Below are 20779 nucleotides of genomic sequence, written 5' to 3'. Positions count from 1 at the left end.
CTTCATCATCCTTTGCATGCATGCCCGTGGGTCCATGATTGCACGGAAGCTCTATGCTTGACTTCAGATAATCATTTTTCTTCTCTGAAGCAATCAGCATTCTTTTCCAAGGTGTGCAAGGATAATTAGTCTTTTGCCAGCACATACAAAAGGTTCCTTCGCAAACTGGTTTAAGTCCATCAGTGTGGTATTTGTATTGCACGTTATACGTCATTACCATTTAAGACATGGCATTTTCCAAAAGAGATATTTCTCAGAGGAAAACAATATTCTACTTACCTTAAAGCTGGTAATGTACTCTCTGCATCTTTGCTTAGGATGGTGTGCTGTCCTACTAAATAATTATTTCTACAAATTCAATACTTGTCACTTATGGAAAAGTGCATGTGATCAAAAGGGATGAGGCTTATATATTGTGCACATTTTGTCTAAATAAAGTCCCACAAAGTCTCTTTTGAATGGAAACTCCAATGAAATTTCAGTGAAAGCATGTACTAAAATGGACAGCACTAATTGAATGTGATATAATTACCTTTACAAAAATAATTTAGTGGAAATAAAAGAACATATCAAATTGTAATATGGATCAAAATTTTATACTTCCATTATTAATTTACTTACACAATAAATATGGCAGATTTCCTCCCATATTGATGTTAGTGAATCAGATGAGATTTACAGCAGTTGATAATTTTACCATCACCATTAGTTTACTTTCTAGGGAAGCAATGGCCTAATGGTTTCATCATTGGATTAGTATTCCAGAGATTCAAGTAATGTCCTGAGGAAGTCTGAACGCTGCCATAGCAAATGGTGAAATTTGTGCTCAACAAAAAATAAAATCTGGAACTGAAGTCCAATGATGACCATAAAACCACTGCTGACTGTTGATTCACTAAAGTCCTTTAGGAAAGGACACTGCTTACCTGGTCTGGCCTACTTGTGACTCCAGACCCACAGCAACATGGTTGACTCTTAAATGCCCTGTGGGGAGGGGCAATAATTGTTGGCCTAGCCATTGTCATCCACAAACCATGAATGAATTTTTAAAAACAACCTTGCATTTAGGAGAAACTTTACATTTTTGACACGTAGACAATTACTTAGTTCCCTGTGTAGTAAACTGCCAAGTGATAGCAGAATATCTTCAATTTGTATTGATATGAAAATCAGACAAATTACAGGCACCCTACTCTACAAGCTTGGCAATGAAATGAAAATGTAGCATCAAAAACTCTTCAATCAACCATATTATAAATTAAATACAAACAGCAATTAATTAAATTTATTTATTATAGGTGCTTGCATTATTTAATGCTATTAGCTCCCAGAGACACTTCATTCTAAAAATTTCAAAAGCTTAGCAAGTAATTATTACTGTTAATCTTGATTAACTGGGTAAGACTGAAGGAAGCTTAAAGGTAATACTCAACATTCAGGGCCAATTGCATATAATCTAGCTGCACTGTTTTAACAGCTGCGGCTATGTAGAGATTCCCTTTAGCTGCGTCAGATTATTTAGCAAAGTATATTTAGATTTGTCTGTGACAGAGCACAACCTGAGGCTGATATGGTGTCAACTTTCACCGTAACAGCAGCCTTCACCTATAATTAAACCGGATTATTCTTATAGTTGAGCAACAGCTGCAATCTCTTTACACTAGCATGATCAAAGTTAGTTATTTCGTAGACATAGGAACTTCATGATGACATTCAACAATGCAAATAAAATCATTTTAAGTCGATTCATCTTTTGATTAACCCTACAGAATTTATCCATTTGGTGGGATTGATCCACAATATCTCTCAGAAGTGATGTGTCATTTCAAAAAATCTTTAGAACTGTGAGTCTGTAAATTAACTACTGCTTTATACTAGCTAAGGGTGAAAAAGACACTGTATAAACTCAATGAAAAATAAAAAAGTGGTACTTCACAAAATCGTACGTCAAGAAGAGTATCCATAACTTATGGATGGAGATACTGAGACACAAACTGAAAATTTGAATTAAAGAGATAGATTTTATTAAGTAATTAAAGAGCAAGGTGCCTAGACAGTTGCAATCAAGGACAAAAAAGATATTAATAACGACTATGGGGAGTGCACTGAGGAATGCATAGGACTGCAAGAAAATGTAGAAATAAGGAATGGCAAGGTGCAGATGGAATTGAAATTCTCATTATAATCAAATAGCCAAAAGCAGAATTAGTACCACTGTACTCGAGTGGATGAGCAAAACACTGGAGGAGATTGATGTAGATGACCTTGTCAAAAGCTCCAAGTGGAGTGAAGGAAGGGTGACCCACTCTAAGTGAATAGCCATCAAGGATATAGATTGTGACATTTAGTTAGATCAACTGTGCTTTGGCAGAGGTAGAAACCTAAATGAAAGAAAGCAGGGATATAGATAAATGAGAAATTCATATATATCTTTGAGTGGGAATTAAAAAAAAACAAGTTTGAATGAATGATACCTAAAGTTGTGGACATTTAAATACAAAGCAATAATTTGTTAAATATACTATTGTCGCAAACTAACAAAATTAGGTTAGATATTACTCACAGCAAAAGGGATTAAATCACTGCCAATTGCCCAAGTGTTATGCTGAGAACATAGAATTTTTCATTGTCAATGCACAATAATCACTTTCAAGTTCTAGCAAGTTTGTACTTTACTCATTTTTTTTTAATAGAAAATACAAAAGGGTCCTTCTCGTAGAGTTATGCTTTTTTCATTGTACATTAAAATATACAAGAGTTCAGTTCTCTTCAGTTTTCTTAAAATATACCCAAAATTAGAAATGCTACCTGACCCAAAAAAGCAGAACAAAAATGCACAGCAATAATAAGGCAAATTCAAGATTAAAAAATATCATACATGCATCAGTTATAAATTCCACCAATCTACAGGATTTTGAAAAAACAGCTAATATTTAAAATTTACCAAATGCATATCCTTCTTAATTATATAAATGTGGTGAACTACAAACAAACTCTAAAACTGCAAGCAGACTACATGCAAGTTTGTAATTAGCAAATTTTCTACTTCTCTTACATGCATGGCACACATTTCTACAAGCACTCCCACAGGTTTCTTTAATTTTGTTTGAAGCATCCATCCAAATTCAATTATTATATGTATTATTTGGAACTGAAAACTAGTCTCAGTAACAGTGACCGTGAAACTATCAATTGCTATGAATTGGATGGATTTTACTCAGTTGGTTGGTTTATGATTCAGAGTGGCACCAACAGCATGAGTTCAATTCCTGTACTGACTGAGGTCACCCTGAAGATTCTGTCTTCTCAAACTTGCCCCTTTCTTGAGGCGTGAGGATCTCAGATTAAACTCACCACCAGTCGTCTCCCTTTAATGAGAGAGCAGCCTATTGGTCCTCTGAAACTATGGCGACTTCACTTTATATAAAAAAAAACTTGCATTCAAGGCAGGAAGTCTGCCATCTTCACTGTTCTGACAACTCCAATCCACAGTAATAGGTACAAAGGAATTAGGAGTAAGCCATTCAACCCATGGCATCTGCTCTGCGTTTAAATACATTTGTGACTGACTGAGTTGTGGTCTCAACGACTTTCCTGTTTAATCCCCATTACCCTGGACTCCCTAGCATTTTTAAAATCTATCCAATTTAGCCTTGAATAAATTAAATAACCCAGTTGCAACTTGAAGAGAATTCTCTCTTGGAAGAGAAATTCTACAGACTAACCAACCTTACTTTAAATAAAAATTCTCAACTCAATATTAAAAGAAACCTCTATTTTTGAACCACGTTCCCCAGTTATAGTTGCTCCCACAAAAGGAAACAGCCATCCTATTCATCTTAACCAAGTCAAGAAACATATGAGTGAGAGTAATTACCTACGTTCACCTAATGGATGGATTACATATGGCTACAGTGACAGAGGCCAAGCATTATAATCAATAAGTACAAAGAAGAGTGAGAGTGGTGGATGAATAGGTGGGAATGTAAGAAAGTCCATAGAAAGAGAAGTTGATCTTGTAAACTAAGAAGGTATAACAGTGATGTAACGCAGCTGACTCTTACTGCCCTTTGAAATGGCCATGCAAATCTCTCAATTCAAAGGCAAGAAGGGTTGAGCAATAAATGCTATTTTATGGATAGTGAAGGATAAAAGCAGGTGTGATTTTTAGGCAGACAACCTTTATACTGCAGTTCAGCCCAATCTGATTCAAAACTGGAACAATCAAACTAGATGAGTTCAAGTGGAGAAATTTGAAAAAAAAACTTTTGCGAATTGTTTATAATGGACTGGTGCAAGTGATTTTACAGCAAACAAGTATCTTTCAGCTCGTGTGGTTGGATTCAAAAAGTAAAAGTATTTCATTTCTGACTAAAGAAAACATTCTGGAACCTGAACTGTATTGAACAGGATTTTCTTCCCCCTTAGAACATAGTAGTAACATTCCTATAGCTTTATCATATCACTCTTTTGGAAATTTCAGGACTGGTGTTCGGCACACAGGTATTCAATTACAAATGATATCAGTTGTGTGAAATCAGACTAAATAATCAAATGTATGCAGCACTCCATAATTAATGCAGGTCATAATTTAAATGCCTTCCATATCTAGCAGCCCAGAGATAGATGGATTACAGCATCTTTGCTATCTTAACTTCCTTAAATATAGCTACAACTCAAGTTTGAAATTACGTGTTTGAATGTCAATGTTAGTTCATTCATAAAAGCATCAGATTCCATTATAAAACATTTATATCACAAAACTTTACAGATTAGCTCTACTTTTGTTTAAAAAATCTCTGAAGACTGCATTTTTATTTATCCTCCTTCTTTTTGCTAAGTATTTTTCCCTCCTTTCAAACAGCTGATTCCTTATAATTGGACTGAGTGCATTGGGATATTACTGTTATGGTAATCAGCCATTTGCAAATGGTTGGAGGGGGACATTACAGGTTACACCACTCCAGATCTGGTACTCTGGGCTGCATCCAACACAACTTCATTTCCAGCAGGGGTCACTAAATAATGAGCTGGAGCTGGAGCTGGAGCAGAAACGCTGACCAATTGCATACATGGGTTGTTGCCTGGACTTATTAGCTAACTAAGCATTGTCTAAAAGATCAAATTTAGAATATTCTAGGCTTGCATAATTAGCTGATAGTTCAAACTGAATAGCTATTACGTACAATGTATAACAAATGCTTCTTTCAAAGATGAGAAGATGCAGGTAATTCTTCTATAATGCGATTGTTGCTTTCTTGTGCAAACCCATGTTATAAAAGCTCATGCTTTAGAAACATGCTTAAAGTGGTGGCAATGTAATCGCATTACAGCCAACAAGTATTTTAAAAGTTTGTACTTTAGAAACTGTCACCAATTTGTCAATCGTGTTATAGCGAATTTGCGTTCACAGAAAGTGCATTATAGCAGAAGGCCCTCAAACCATTTTATTCAGGAGTCACTGCAAACCATTAAAATGTATAAAAAATGTACAGAAATAAAAAGTTAGCTCTTAAATCTTCACTTTGAAGTAACAATTCTCAATGTTTCAAATTATAACAGCTATAGCAATTTTAAAGAAAACCAAAAAGAACAGATGTCTTGTTTTTAAAAAGAGTAAAAGCATGAACATTAATCAGGTTAGAACAGGAATGTACAACTGCACAACAGCTGTTTCAAATTAATTGAAAATTGCAAATTAAAAGGGAAACATTATGAGGGAATATTATTTTCACAAAAATAAAACTATTTTACACTCGTCATTATTGAAATACCATGGTTCGGAATGTTTTAAAATACTACTGCATTTATTTGTTGAATTTGAAAATATTGAGAATTGTAAGGAATTTATCTGTGGCTGTCCAACAAAGCAATACGGTTGTGAGGTGCCATATTTAGACATCCTTCTGCTTTCAGGCTCCACTCCATATTTGTTTTCGGTCAGGGTTTTATGCCCTTACCTTTCAAGGTACCCATAAGGCAGCGCAGCTATTTACTCACAACGAAGTTTGGCTCGTGAATGCCAAGGGGTGTCTACATGTCAGTAGGCCCGAATGCTGTATGTCTGGGTGCCAACCTTTCTCAGAGCTCCTTTGAAGTTTTAGCACCCCTGAGGAGGCAGAACTGAGTACTTCCCATTGGAGGGGCTGACAGAAATATCTACATATTTTTTCACATTGCTGCTGGCCATGGATGTAGGCTGAAAATAAGAAGCGAAAAAGCACAAAAAGATCGAAAGCATGCTCATTCATTCACACACACACACACCAATGTGTTGAACATCTTGAAATATGTCACCTTTCCAGCAACCAAACCAGTGGCAAACATAGTAGTGGTATTCCTTTGAATTCAAATGATGAATTTGAGGGGGGAGGCAACCGAGGGACTCTATACATTTTGCCCAGATTTCGCTACACTCCAATTTTGCTACAGCACATTATCACAGCATGGGAGACATTGTTGCAAGAAAGGCTAACTTGCTGGTATAGAAAACAGGTGCTCCAGGCTTTCTGTGATAGTGGGAGTGATCACACTGTTCCAACAGCTCGCCACCCACTCAAGACATGCAGTCCTGGACTAGTAAGGTACTGACCTGCCACTGTTCATCTGCTTAATTGGACACTTGAAGCCTTGTTTCTCTGCTCAACCAGTGTCCAGAATCCAACACAGCAAGCAAACAAACCAAACAAAGATACCGACTCTTTTCTTGGCCAGTCGAAATATCGGGAACATGGTGCATACAATCGACATGCAACTTGCAACTTATTGATAAAATGCACAAAACAGGAAGTTGATAGGCTGAACACTGACATAAGCTTCATTTCAAAAGACCAACCTTCCCGAGAACAGACTGTCAAACAATATTACACTTTCTCCTGCCAGATGAACAAGTTCAGAAGAAACATGTGAGCAAGGTGGAAGTTTCACTGTGAGAAACACACTACACTTGATGACAGACCACCATAAATGGTTCAAGAACACATTCAAAATGGCTGTAAATTGGGAGAGGGGAGTGTGCATGGGACTTGGGTGTCCTTGTGCACCAATCGCTGAAGGTAAGCGTGCAGGTGGTAAAGGTGGCAAATGGTATGTTGGCCTTCACTGCGAGAGGTTTCAAGTACAGGAGGAGGGATCTGTTGTTGCAGTTGTACGGGGCCTTGGTGAGGCCACACCTGGAATATTGTGTGCAGTCGGATGCTGCCTGAATTGCTGTGCTCTTCCAGCACCACTGATCCAGAAACTGAAGCTGAATGGCCTACTCTGATTAATTATAAGAGATTTGAACAAGAAAATTCATTTCACTAAGAGTCATAGAATCCTAAGAGTCACACAGCACGGAAACAGAATCTTCCATTTAACGCATTCACACTGATCAGATATCCCAATCTAACAGAGTCCCATTTTCTAGCATTTGGCCCATATCCCTCTCAATCCTTCCTATTCATGTACCTATCCAGATGGCTTTTAAAATGCTGTAATTGTACTCACCTTCTCCACTTTCTCTGGCAGCTCATTCCAGATATGCACCACCCTTTGCATGAAAAAGTTACCCTCACATCCTTTATAAATTTTTCCTCTCTCACCTTAAATCTGTGTCCTCTAGTTCTGGACTCCCCCAGCCTAGGAAAAAAGACAGACTTGGCTATTCACCCTATCCATGCAACTCATGATTTTATAAACATCTATAAGGTCACCCTGCAGTCTCTGACACTCCAGGAAAAAGTCCCACATTATTCAGCCTCTCTCTATAGCTCAAACCCTTCATTCCTGGCAACATCCTTGTAAATCTTTTTCTGCACACTCTCCAGTTTAACAACATCCTTCCTATAGAAAGGCAACCAGAACTGTAAACAGTACTCCAAAAGAGGCCTCACCAATGTGTACAGCGCAACATGACATCCCAACTCCTATGCTCAAATGTTATGAACAATGACCTGTTATGAACAAACACCTTCTTCACTACCCTGTCAATCTGTGATTCCATTTTAAAGCAACTACGTGCCTGCACCTCAACGTCTCTTTGTTTAGCAACACTTCCCAGGGCCTACCATAATTCTGCATAATCCTGCTTTAGTTTGCCTGACTAAAATGCAACACCTCACATTTATTTAAACTAAACTCCATCTTCGACTTCTCAGAGCAGTGGCCCATCTGATGATGGTCCTATTGTTACCTGAGATCATCTTCATTGCTGTACCACCTATTTTGGTATCATCTGCAAACTTAGAAACCATATCTCCTATGTTCACATCCAGATCTTCTATATAATTGACAAAAAGCAGCGACAGCAATGATCCCTGTGGCACACCAATAGTCACAGACCTCTTGCCCGAAAAACAACCCTCGACCACCACCTTGTCACCTACGTTCAAGCCAATTTTGCATCCAACTGGCTCGATTCCCCCAGATCCTATATGGTCTAATCTTACTAAACAGTATACCATGCGGAACCCTGTCGAACGCCTTACTGAAGTCCATATAGACGTCTATTGCTCTCCTTTATTAATCTTCTTTGTCATCTCTTCAAAGCACTTAGTGAGACACGACCTCCAACTCAGAAAGCCATGCTGACTATCCCGAATCAGTCCTTGCATTTCTAAATACGTGTAGACCCTGTCCCTCAGAATCCCCTCCAACAACTTATCAACCATTGATGTAAGGTTCACTGGTCTACAGCTCCGTTGCCTTTATTTACAATATTTCTTAAATAACTGAAGTAAATTTCCAACAGTCTGCTGGACAATCTGCTAGTTATTACTAGATATAGTTCTGCCATACTATCAGATAGATGTTCTTCAACACAGAGACTGTCAGGAGCATATATGAAACAACCATAAAGGTAACAGGTCCACAAAGAAAATAACTCCATTGAAAACAAAAACCATTACCAAAAACCAATTGGAGAGATGGATGGTACACCATCTTGAGTTGTACTCAAGGCACAGCATTGTCACTGAGGAAGCTCTGAACAACATAGAATACTGGTTCCCAAATATTTCAATTTGAGGCTGCAAAATTGTTAGAAAAACCTTAGTAAGCAATTGATGAGTGGACCTATGAGAGTAGAGGGAGCCTGGTCAGTTACTGCTGCTTGGAACTCATAACCCCAGAATTTCAGCTTGTGGGCCAAGTTGGAGTCCTCATCTCCACTTTAGGAAACACTGCTATAGAATGTTTAAGTGTAGTGACAGAGCCAGATATGAAACTCGCACTCACTTCGTAAAGGTACCGAATGTCTTGCCACTGTCAAATCTCCAGGTGCTGATGCCATATAACCTAAACTCACTCAGTGCAGAAAGCCACATTCCTGCAGCATTTGCCCAAATTTCTTGGTTTCTGCTGGAGAAAGGTTGCTGTACCCAGGACAATGTGGGCGACACGGTGGCTCAGTGGTTAGCACTGTTGCCTCACAAAGTCAGGGACACAGATTCATTCCAGCCTCAGGTGACTGTCTGTGTGCGGTTTTCACATTCTCCCCATGGCTGCATGTGTTTCCTGCAGAGGCTCTGATTTCCTCCCATAGTCCAAAGATGTTAGGTGGATTGGTCATGGTAAATTGCCCATGTGTCGAGGGATGTGCAGGCTCAGTGGGTTAGCCAATGAAATGCAAGGTTACAGTGATAGGGTAGTCAGGGTAGGTCTGGGTGGGATGCTCTTCCGAGGGTTGGTGTCGACATGATGGGCTGAATAGCCTGCTTCCACACTATAGGGATTCTAAGATTCTATGTGATTCAAATATTGCAGCCCTATACAAGAACAAAGGAGACAACAGCAATTGTAATAACCTTTGAGGAAATTTCCTTGCTAGGTACCATGGGAAAAGCATGTGCCTGTGCCGCCTTTGTTAGAATACACCCATCTCGAATCCCACTGTGGTTTCATAACTGCAAGATCTACCAACATGGTCTTCTTAGTGGTCTCCTTTGGTCATGGCACTGCCGAACTAGTGTTACCTTCGTCAATTTCACTTAGGCATCTGATCGTGTAGTAGTGGCAGTCCATTTAAATTGCTCGAGAAAGTTGGTTACCTGCAGAAACTAACCAATCTGATCTCTCTCCATGACATGATGATGATGAATATGATGATAGGAAATATCAGAAACATCTGAAATCCACAGAACAGTTTAAACAGGGTTGTGTTCTGGCACGGGTATTCTTTGACATATTCTTCTCTTGACTCTTGTTGTATATATTCAGGTAATCTGAAGGGTGCCTAATTATGTACCATAACCGACAGGAAACTGGCCTGAATCTTCAGCAAACAAGTTTGAACAAAGATCTGCACTCAGAGCTGCTCAATGCTGATGATGTGGCACTTACATTCCATAATGAGGAACAGCTGCAGTGGCAAACGGATGGATTCTCTCAAGCCTGTCTATGACATTACTTGACAGAATCGGACACCAACTCAAGGTTGAAGAAAGTACCAATTCCATCAGTAAAGCTCATTGCGAAGCCATTGCTCTGTACTGGTGTGGCCACATTCATCAAGGAAATGTAGTCTTGTATCCAAAGATAATCTATTTGGCGAACTGGCCAGTGGGTCATCATTGCTTGGTGCTGACATTTCTCTAAAAGGATGCCTGTATTTGAGATATGAAGAGGATAGATACTGGCTGATTACTTGGGTGTGGGGGGTTGTGGGGTGTGGGCAGTCTGTGGTTGCTACGACTGATTTTTGGAGGGGAACTGGAATATTTGAGCAGAAACAAAAAAGCTTAGCTGTCTAACAGGACAACCCAGAGAAAACAGAGGCCATTGAATTGTACATCTTCTCAGTCAATATCTTCCTTTGCAGTAAATGTGGTGAAGACTTCCATGCCAGAGCAGCGGTGTCGTGAGCCCACCAAAAGAGGGGACTTCCACCATGCTATGAGACAATGCAGAAGGCTGCCCCACCAACTGAGTTGCCAGTAATATGATGAATTTTAAAAGCTGCAATTTTATATTTGAATGTATCGTTGTTCTACATTTTCATTGTTTACATGACAAATAGATTAGTCAAAGTGTGATTCAGTGAGAAGCTGATCAAAATTACACATGGTTGCGTAAATTAGATATCTGTAGGAAGCTGATGCTTTTTAACACTGAAGTATTTTTCATAAAAATGCATTTAACCGTTAGTCACCAAAACTGGCAATAAGTTATTTAGAATGCTGAAATCTTAAAATAAGATAGACTTCAAAAGTTGGTTATATTTGTGAAATTTTTTTTTAAAAAAAGAATTAACCCTCTACATGAAGCAAAAGACTTCCTTCAACTGCAAGTGGATTCCAACCACATGTTCATATCATTACTCAGACTGCCTATTTCTGCATGAGTAATATCGCTCAACTCAGTCCCTTCTTTGGCTCAGCTTTTGCTAAGACCCTCATCCATTTCTTGGTTCTACTCTCCATAAACCTGAGTTCATCCAGAATTCTGATGCCCATGCTCTCTGTACTTATCCAAGTCCCATTCATCTGTTATTCACTCTTGTTGACCTACATTGCTTTTGGTTAAGCAACACCTTGAAAGTGTAAGATTTTCATTCTTCAGTTCAAATTCCTGCAAGGCCTTGCCCTTTCCCTGTAATCTCAAGTACCACAATTTGTTAAGCTATCAGTGCTTCTCTGTTCCTGGCCTCTTGAGTTTTATTAATTTTAATCTTACCACCAGCAGCACCATGACTTCAGTTAACAAACCTCTAAGTTCTGAAGGTCACTTCCTAGACTTCTCTTTCCTGCTTTAAAATGCTACCTTAAAACCTCTCTCTTTGATCAAGTGTTTGGTCATCTGCAGTAATACTTGTATCAAATGTTGCCTTATGTTCTCCCTGCAAAGCACCTTGGGATATTGTTAAATGGTTAAATGGTTCTATGAATAAAATGTTTGTCATGGATCTCAATTAAGGCTCACACAGAGTTTTGATGAATCAGGTAACTCACCACATATAAACTTGGGGTCAATTCAAAAATTAACATGAATTACTGCTTCTTGGTTAGAAGAAACAGGCAAAAAAAGTTATTTCTAAAAAAGCAGAAAGGAATGCAATGTATCAAAATGGTATGGGCTGTTTTCATTTACATTTACAAATCTCATATGGTGACAGTCACCCTAAGCTATCAAAGGTAAGTTACACTGCCTATTAAATGCCACAGCATTATCAGAGCCTATCAAAATTGATAAATCACACTTAACTTTTATAGTACAGAATTATTACATCAATGATTTAGATACGAACTATTTGTGAAAACTTCAATTCACTCTTGACATTACATTCCCTAACCTTCATCAAAAGAAATATTAAAGGTCAGATCTAAAGTCTAGATGACACAAAATGTTGCAGGCAGTAAACTGCTGACTCGGTCATGCTTGAATTTCACAGCTCTGATGGAGTTTGTGGGGTTTTGCAAGATGTTGGAAATGGTTCTGGGGAATGATAGAACTAGGGGAGTTAAGGGTTTGGTTGCACTAGGCAAGGACTGCAGAGATCGGTAGCTGTGGATGGTTGGATTATGTTTGAGATTATTTTTGAGGTCTGTCGTTAAGGAGAATGTCAGATACCCAGGACTGGCAACATCTGGAAGCATCGAAGGTATTGGAGCAGTACCCAAGGTCCATTTCCCTTCCAATTGTTACTTGCTTCTTCAACTTACATCACAATGATCAGGAATCCAAAACATCCAATTTCTCGAAAAAAAAATCTGTTTGAAGCTAGAAGTAATGTAGGGCTTTAAGTATTTACAATATCAGTAACATAACTAAGTATTTGAATGTTTACAATAAATATTGGTTGATTACAGTAGATTAAGCCTACCATGCATTTCTTTTCAAAATGATGACTATGAACCAAACTTACTGCATTGGAGTTGAACCAAATCTGAAAGATTTCACATCAATCTGAGGTTTCCAAAATTACATTTGCAGATGAATGCACACCATCACCGCCACCATCTCACATGATGAAGATTAAGCTATTTAATTTTTTTTCCTTAATTACTGGCAGGTCAATATCCTGCAATTTCCCTTTATAAGCTTTCCACCATCTACAAGGCTCATGTCAGAAAAGTTGAAAAATCTAACATTTTCACAACTCGAGAAGTTCAACATCATCCAGGACACGGCTGTTAGTTTCACTGGCATCTGTGACATGGGATTCAATATCTAGTGCCAACCAATATACCGTGATTCCAGTAGATATGATAAGCAGGACACACTACAACAATTTACCAAGGTTGCTTTGACAGCATCTCCTTCCCCTATAGCCAACGTGAACATGAATAGCAATGTTGTGGGAATACCATCACTCCTCCAAGTTCTCTTCAAAATTAAAAACAATTCTGATTTGAATATTTTTCACTTTTCCTCTATTATCACTGGCTATCAAAATTCCAGCTATCACTATTGTGGACACACCACCAAAGGATTTGGCAGTAGTTCAAGGAGACTACTAAGAAAAGCTACTGATATGCATTAATAAAGGTTTGCAAGCAGCCTTAAAACACAGAAAAACAAGCTTTCAAAATAGAAATACTTTGGCTTCATGCAGAGTTTGCAATTAAATCAATTCTTTTGATAAGTATTACAAACCAAAAATAAATTAAAATGATTAATATTGCTGAATTCTTTGTACTTCTGGAATAAGCTTTTTTTAAAATTCACGATTTTGGTATAGAAATGTAAGTATGTCTTTAAAGGATCACGTACAATCCCAACACCTGAAAACAAACAAGGTTAATTTGAGGGCAAGCTTACTGATTTTAAGAATATTTTATCATTAACTTGGCCGGCACTACAGAATTGTCTAGAAGTGGCAACCAAGTGTGAGGATTTCAGTGCCTTTCACAGATTATCTTAACTTTGAGTCTGTATTATAACTAAATTACAAAATACATTAAATACATATACTTACTAATAACACCACTTTAACCATGAGACATGATTCTTCATTTTTACAGAGCAAACAGAAAAAGTGGAGGTGTTAAAGTGCACGGCTCTTAATAAAATGACCCATACCAAGTGCTGGAATTCTTTGCAATATCTTTTCAACTTGTATTAGAGACACATCATAACTTATGAATTTTCACTCCACAGGTGGCTATCATAAAACCGGAAATCCCTCCTGAACATTTCATGCAAAAACACAACATTTTGCATACATGGTGTAACAACTTTGGAAATTTACATGAGTTTACTTTTCACTGGCTTAATTTCTGGATCATAAATGCCATAAATATGTAATAGTTTAGTTTTTGCTAAGCTCATCAAAATAAGACTAATATACACAGGCATGAAACAATGCAGAAACCAAATTAGTGTTAAGTCTGTGGTATTAGTTCAGTTTGTCCTAAGTTAATACTTAGGTATTGATGGGTCAGACTCTTGCTATTAGTTTACAGAAAGAAGGGAAAAATTATTAGAATATTAAACCAGTTTCCCTCAACTACACAGCTTTCCCCTTGTTCGATCCTCCCCTCTCCACTTTTTCTAGTCTTTGGCTGTGCGCATAACTATTATATCTCTTACATGTGCCAGCATCAGTGAAAGAAAAACACTTTCTCTCTTCATAGATACTACCAGAAATGCTGAATATTTCCTGTTACTTTATTTTGTTTTATTTATTAATGTTTTTCTTGACCATTAACTTTATTGTAGCATATTACTTTGAAGCTACCTTTAATAAGAATTTATCACGTTCCTGGTCAGTCCAACAAATAAAAAATATTTAAACCGATTATTTCTATTTAGTTTCTAATTAAAAGGATGTGCTTGGTTTGCGTAGGCAGCACTACGAAAAACATGATAAAAGATAAGACAACTGTTTTTCAGTCAACAGTTATAGAATTGCATATGAAGCACAATTTCCAAAGATAGTCCAATTTACTTATGTATCAGGCATGTTGTTTTCTAAATCTGTATGGTAATTCATTGGTGATGTCATTTTTACAATAGAACACAAGTTTAAAATAAATTCAAATTACTTACCATCATCAAGTGTAATATCCTGCAGGCCAATGGCTTGAAAAGGTAATTCACTATCCTCCGGCTCTTGTTTAATGTTCAGGGATTCTCTCTCTGGTGTTGAGAATGATGATGGGTCACACACACTATGATGTGTCAACGGAGGAGGTGCGGACAGACATCCTAAACTTGAACTCTGTAGTGGTGATGAGGTTTGTCCAGAGTGTGGAGAATGTCCCAAAGAGTGAGCTGTTGTTGGAGATGGTGATGAAGCTGTACCTGGATTCGGAGAACAGTACATTTGCTGCATTTGTTGACATCCTAGGTTGATTTGAAGTGGACCAGCTACATCAGGCTGATAAGATAATTTTTCATATCTCTGGTTAGAAACAGAGTCCATGGGAAGACCTGGCTGTCCATTATACATCATGTTAGATTGCATAGGCTGATAAGAAGGCCTGATTGGTGGAGCTGGTGTAGGGAAAGACTGGTGACCCAAGGGAGGCATAAGGGAACATTCCGAACCTGGACTAATGCTTCTTCCCAAAAGATGTGGCATGCACGTTGCCGATGGAGAAATCATAGGTGCGTAACTCTGTTGCATTGGAGGGCCAAGGTTCCTCTGTGAAGTAGGTGCCAAATTTTCATGAGGGTGGCTAGTATCTGAGGAAGGCAGCTGAGACCCAACTTGATGTAGACCAGCAGTGTGTGCAACAGGCATTGGAAGGGTGGGAATGGTGGGCAATTCTATCTCATCTGTATGCTCCCGTTTGATTAAAACTGCAAAGAAATAAAAAAGATAGATTAAGTTGTATAGAGATTAATATATGCCTTAAATGCATTCCAGTTTCTCACCATTTTTGCTGATAGCATAGTCGAGTGTAGTGTTATGGTATCATTTGAATTTGTTACCAAACAATACAGAAAACTGTGAAGTCAAGCAGCATTCTAAGACTGAAGTAAGCAAACTGGCTGTACAGTATTGAATGAGTGTTACATTTCCAATTGTGCAATTATACAATTGAAATGTTAAATTAAAGCCCTGCCTGACTACTGTGTAGTTTGCAAGGACAAAGATCCAATAAAACTATTCAATGAGGTGTAAAACTCTCTCCATTGAAATCACAAATAAAAATAAATTGTCTATTTACTTCAATTTCAGGCTCTAACTGCTTTCAGTATGATTGCCACGTAGAGTGAGGTAACATTACTTCATGAATTGAATTCTTCGATATCAAGTGTAATGGGATAAGAAAGATGCAAATGCACATTTTTGTTTTGCTGATCACTGCTAATTCCCAGAACCATACCCAGTTGACTATTCATTAGCAGTGATCACAGGCAAATAAGTGTTAACTAGCTATGTAAACAGAAGATTTCACACTGAATGTTATATGAAACGCCACTGGACAGAGATCAGGGCTCTGGAAACCAGCCCATGTTTTTTCTTTCTTAGCCCAAGTAAACACTCCTACTCTGATCAGTGAATTAAGCCAGGGACTAAATCGGTGACCTGTGGCTCTACATCATTCAAGGTAGTACTTTCATTTAGTGAGACATTAATAGTGAAGTCTTAACTCAGGTCTTCAGAGAAAAGTAATACAAACTGCACTAAAGTACAATCTAAAAATCACACTCACTGCAATGACTGTTCAGCTCCTGCATTCTTTCCTATTATACATAAACTGACATATCAAAACTCAGGAGTATAGTGATCATTCAGTAAGACATCTAAATAATACAAGCAGACTAACAGAAAGCACCCATTTTTTTCATGCCAACTCTGTCCCATAACTTCCAAATGGAACCTTAAACTGGGCCCACAAGATTCCAATATAAATTACATCATACACATATCTGCAATATTCAATATAAATAAGCAAAAAACAAGTGTAAGGCATTTTATTTTATAAATCAAAGGCACTTACCCTTCAAGAGTAGTGTTCACAAACCCCTATGGCAGAACTGCTAAATGCTAAGCATGGAAGTGATAACTCACATCAAAAGGAACAAAAGATTGTATTTAAAGTTGTTTAAATTTTAGTTTGTAGGTATTTAAATGGATAACTTAAAATCACTTCATAATCATGTCATTTATCCTAATTTTTGTCAAATTTATCAATTGGTAAAGGGATAAAATAGCAGTTGCTGCTGTTAGGAAACAAAAAAGTCTGAGCCAAGTCATATTTTGCACTGTCGCAAGATGGCATTTCAAAATTTAGAATGTGGGCCCATTTAAATATTATCAAATAGCTTGTAACAAATGGTAGCAGCTGCATTGAACATTGCTACTTAACTCTGAACACACTTCTAATACTCTATATAACAGCTTCACATTCAACAATTTAAATATTTTGATATTTTAGAATTAACATGCTTTTCCTGTGCAGGTTTATGAATTTAAATTTACAATCGAAGTATATGATAAACAAATAGGTTGCTGCCTCATTGAAATACAAATAAAAATTTCCAATGACAGTTTCCTAGAAAATATTTGAAAAGGCACTAGCAGATTTTTCATGACATTTCTCACTTCCTTGGTAGATGTTTTATTATAATGACAGCAAGGTTACACTATGCAATCTTGCACAACTACTTATATCTTTGCACCATTGCTTCATGAAGTAACTGACATCTCTATTTCCATAACTTAAAAAAAGTACATAACCTATTGCAAATCTAGTATTTCAGTTGGTAAAGTTTGTTTCTTGCATCCCTAAAATTCCAAGTATCATATTAAATAATTTGTCTTTTATTTAAGTTGCATCTAAAAGCTATTGCATACAAATTAATCTCCTGGCTACTAACTCAAATCTTTCGTTGGATATTTGACAAGTACTCAAAAAGACAATAGCTAACATTTGTTCAAATGCTGACAGGAAACTATATATATAAAAAAGGATTTTTAAAATAAGTTTAAAAACACATCACAAAGTTACAGTGTAACTGTTATAAGCCTTTTACATTCTTTCACTTAATTCATGTAGAGAAACTAGCAAAGATATCAAAACAGAGAAATGTGGCTTTCCCAAATGGCAAGGAAATCAAAGCTAATGCAGGAATTTTCTAACAGACATTGAAAAGCATGATTTTCCAGACCTGCAGACTTCTTGTTTCCTGTGGCAGAATGGTTTGTAAATGAGCAACTATCATTCCAAGAGGAATGGAGCTGTACTTGGAGGTGGAGGTGGAGATTGTGGGGGGGGGGGTGGAGGGGGTTGAGGATGAGACGGAGTGTTTGAGCAAGACAGAGTAAATAATATTTGCAGATGCAATGAAAAATAGTTTCTGCTTTGGCAAAGGGTAACAATTTTGTATCACTTCGCTGGCTTCTAAAATAAACCGATTCTTAAAACTGATGATTTGAGACAAGTAACCAAAAAGACTTGGCTGCTTTAAGTGTTCAGGTGACAACACAAGCCTACACATTTCACAGCGCTTTCCCATTGCTTTGGGTGCCATACGCCCACATATACACTGCTGTTAGTGACAAACAGTTTGCGACATGTTCAAGTCTCAGCCTCTGCCAGTTTAGCAGAAGACCGTGGTTTACAGATAATAACTGGTTACTGCTTAGCAATACATCAAGCCACTTCCTGCCAACACCTGTCCTGATACAGTATTGGTCCACTAAATGTTTCTCACAATGAAAACAGGAAATATATCAAGTGGGCTGTGTTATGAGCACTCGGCCTTGGTGAAATATCATTATTCTGTAGCCCTATGGTAATATAAGAGCAAAGTATTATCGTCACAAACTGACATAATAGAAAAAGTTAATTCTCTCCTATTGGCTATAAAGAAAGGAGTACAGTTAAAATTGAGTGACTCCATTTACTGCTGATTTTTTGCTGACAGAAGAGTGAATGAGGCTTTTGCTAGATTTCTTAGTGAACCTAACTATAAACGTAAATCATTATCCCACAACCTACATGCAACTCAGTGGCATATTCCTGTGCAGTAATACTCATCCAGATTAAACTCTAGGCTCACCACTTCCTCATTTCAACACCCCGCCCGTCCTAACATACCTTACTATGTGCTGCTGTTCTTTGCATTAGCAGACTTACTTTTGCTCACCACTGCTCAATCCCTACTCCTTGCATTTTTGAATATTCCAACATTGCTCAATTTGATTAACTATATTAAGATTAGAGCGGTGCTGGAAAAGCACAGCAGGTCAGGCAGCATCCGAGGAACAGGAAAATAGACATTTCGGGCAAGAGCTCTTCATCAGCCCTTTATTCCTGATGAAGGGCTCCTGCCCGAAACATCTATTTTCCTGTTCCTCAGACACTGCCTGACCTGCTGTGCTTTTCCAGCACTACTCTAATCTTGACTCTAGTCTCCCGCATCTGCGGTCCTCACTTTCGCCTATATTAAGATTAGTACTAGTTATCTTGCTCTTCAGAAGTGCCATCATTGTCTAATGAGAACAGCAAACTTTTAGAAAGGAACAGCGAGGCATCAAAACAATCAAGGAATTCTTATAACAACAAAGCCCAAACTGCATTACAAAATCCAATTATTTTTGATTCTATAAATTTTGATTTCTTCCCTTCCCCCCAAGAGAAGCTTTCCTACTTAAATGCAAGTCCTCTGCCACTGATATTCTGGATAAGTTTTCCTGTGCTATTTATCTAAGAGATCTCACATTGCGAAAGTTTTGGGAAGCTATTTTAAATAAATATAAGAGGATATTCATGGTGAAATTTTTTTATTATAAAATTGAAAACAGCTCCAAATATTGCTTAATTGATAAATTCAAGTTAACAAAACATTTTGTTCGAAACTCATTGTGTCCCAAGTTAGCTATTTACAGCTAATGCAATGGTGGGAGTGCTATAAATGGATTCAGTATCTTTGCATGCAAGCGGAAGAAAAACTGACAGTTGATCAGAATCCTTGCTTCTGAATGTTTTCCACTAAATCAACACCAGTAAGAATGAATACCTTCATTAGAGCAAGGGAAACACTTGACAGGAAATATACAGCATCTTTGACAAATGATTAACTGTCTAACAGCTTTTCTCATCTCTGATCTTGATCTCACTGTTCACCCCATGCTTGCCATCTGTAAATCATATTTCTACAGTCCAAAAGTATGGCTTCATCTTACAAATCTATTATCAATAAAAGAGTGAGAATAAGACAACGTTTTAAAAGATCCCAGCTACTTACTTGAAAGACAGCTTAACAACTTCATGAAAACTATTCACATATGACTTGGTTTAGCCAAAATTCGGGGGAGGGGGCATTAAATCACACCAACGAATGTAAAATCCAACAATTATCACTGTCTTTTCACACTGTTAAATTGTCAAGGATAAAAAATACAATGTGGTCATCTGGACGTTTAAATATGCGAAAGAAAAACCTGTTATAGTATTGGTTATCTGATTGGACATGTATATTGGGTCAGAGCTTATTTTAAAAGATGAACAAACATTATTAAGGTTCACTTTATTTCAATGAGCTAATATTCAGAGAGGAACATAGCTGGATGGAAGGCATATCAGCAGGTGAGTATTTGGAGATAGTGACCACAACTCAGTAATATTTAAGATAGTTGTGGAAAAGGATAAGGGCGGGCTAAGAATAACCTTGTCAAAACAGGGAAAAGCCTAATTTTACTAAGATATGACTTGGGCAAGTGGACTGGGAACGACTATTTGCAGATACAACCATGTTAGAGCAGTGGAAAGCACTCAAGGAAGAAATAGCAAGAGAACAGGGCAGTAATGTTTCCCGAAAGACAAAAGATTGGACTGTGAACGGAGAACTCTGGGCATCGAGAAGAGAGAGAGGTGGGAAGGGAGGGGAGGTGGGAGGAGGA

At 37.6% G+C, this 20779-nt stretch overlaps 1 protein-coding gene across 3 annotated transcripts in view; it reads right to left on the bottom strand.

The window, feature by feature from the left end:
• The window catches only part of nfatc3a (nuclear factor of activated T cells 3a), a 180491-nt gene that overhangs the window by 34754 nt on the left and 124958 nt on the right, over positions 1-20779 (bottom strand). For all 3 annotated transcript variants that reach the window (XM_043707036.1, XM_043707037.1, XM_043707038.1), the window contains exon 9: positions 14968-15723. In XM_043707036.1, coding sequence (XP_043562971.1) covers positions 14968-15723 — 756 coding nt within the window. The remainder of the gene's footprint in view (positions 1-14967; positions 15724-20779) is intronic.

This window comes from Chiloscyllium plagiosum, chromosome 17 (genome assembly GCF_004010195.1).
Source record: "Chiloscyllium plagiosum isolate BGI_BamShark_2017 chromosome 17, ASM401019v2, whole genome shotgun sequence".
In the NCBI taxonomy this organism is placed as follows: domain Eukaryota; kingdom Metazoa; phylum Chordata; class Chondrichthyes; order Orectolobiformes; family Hemiscylliidae; genus Chiloscyllium; species Chiloscyllium plagiosum.
Note: the sequence above shows the minus strand (reverse complement) of the source record. Positions and strands in the feature narration are given on the sequence as shown.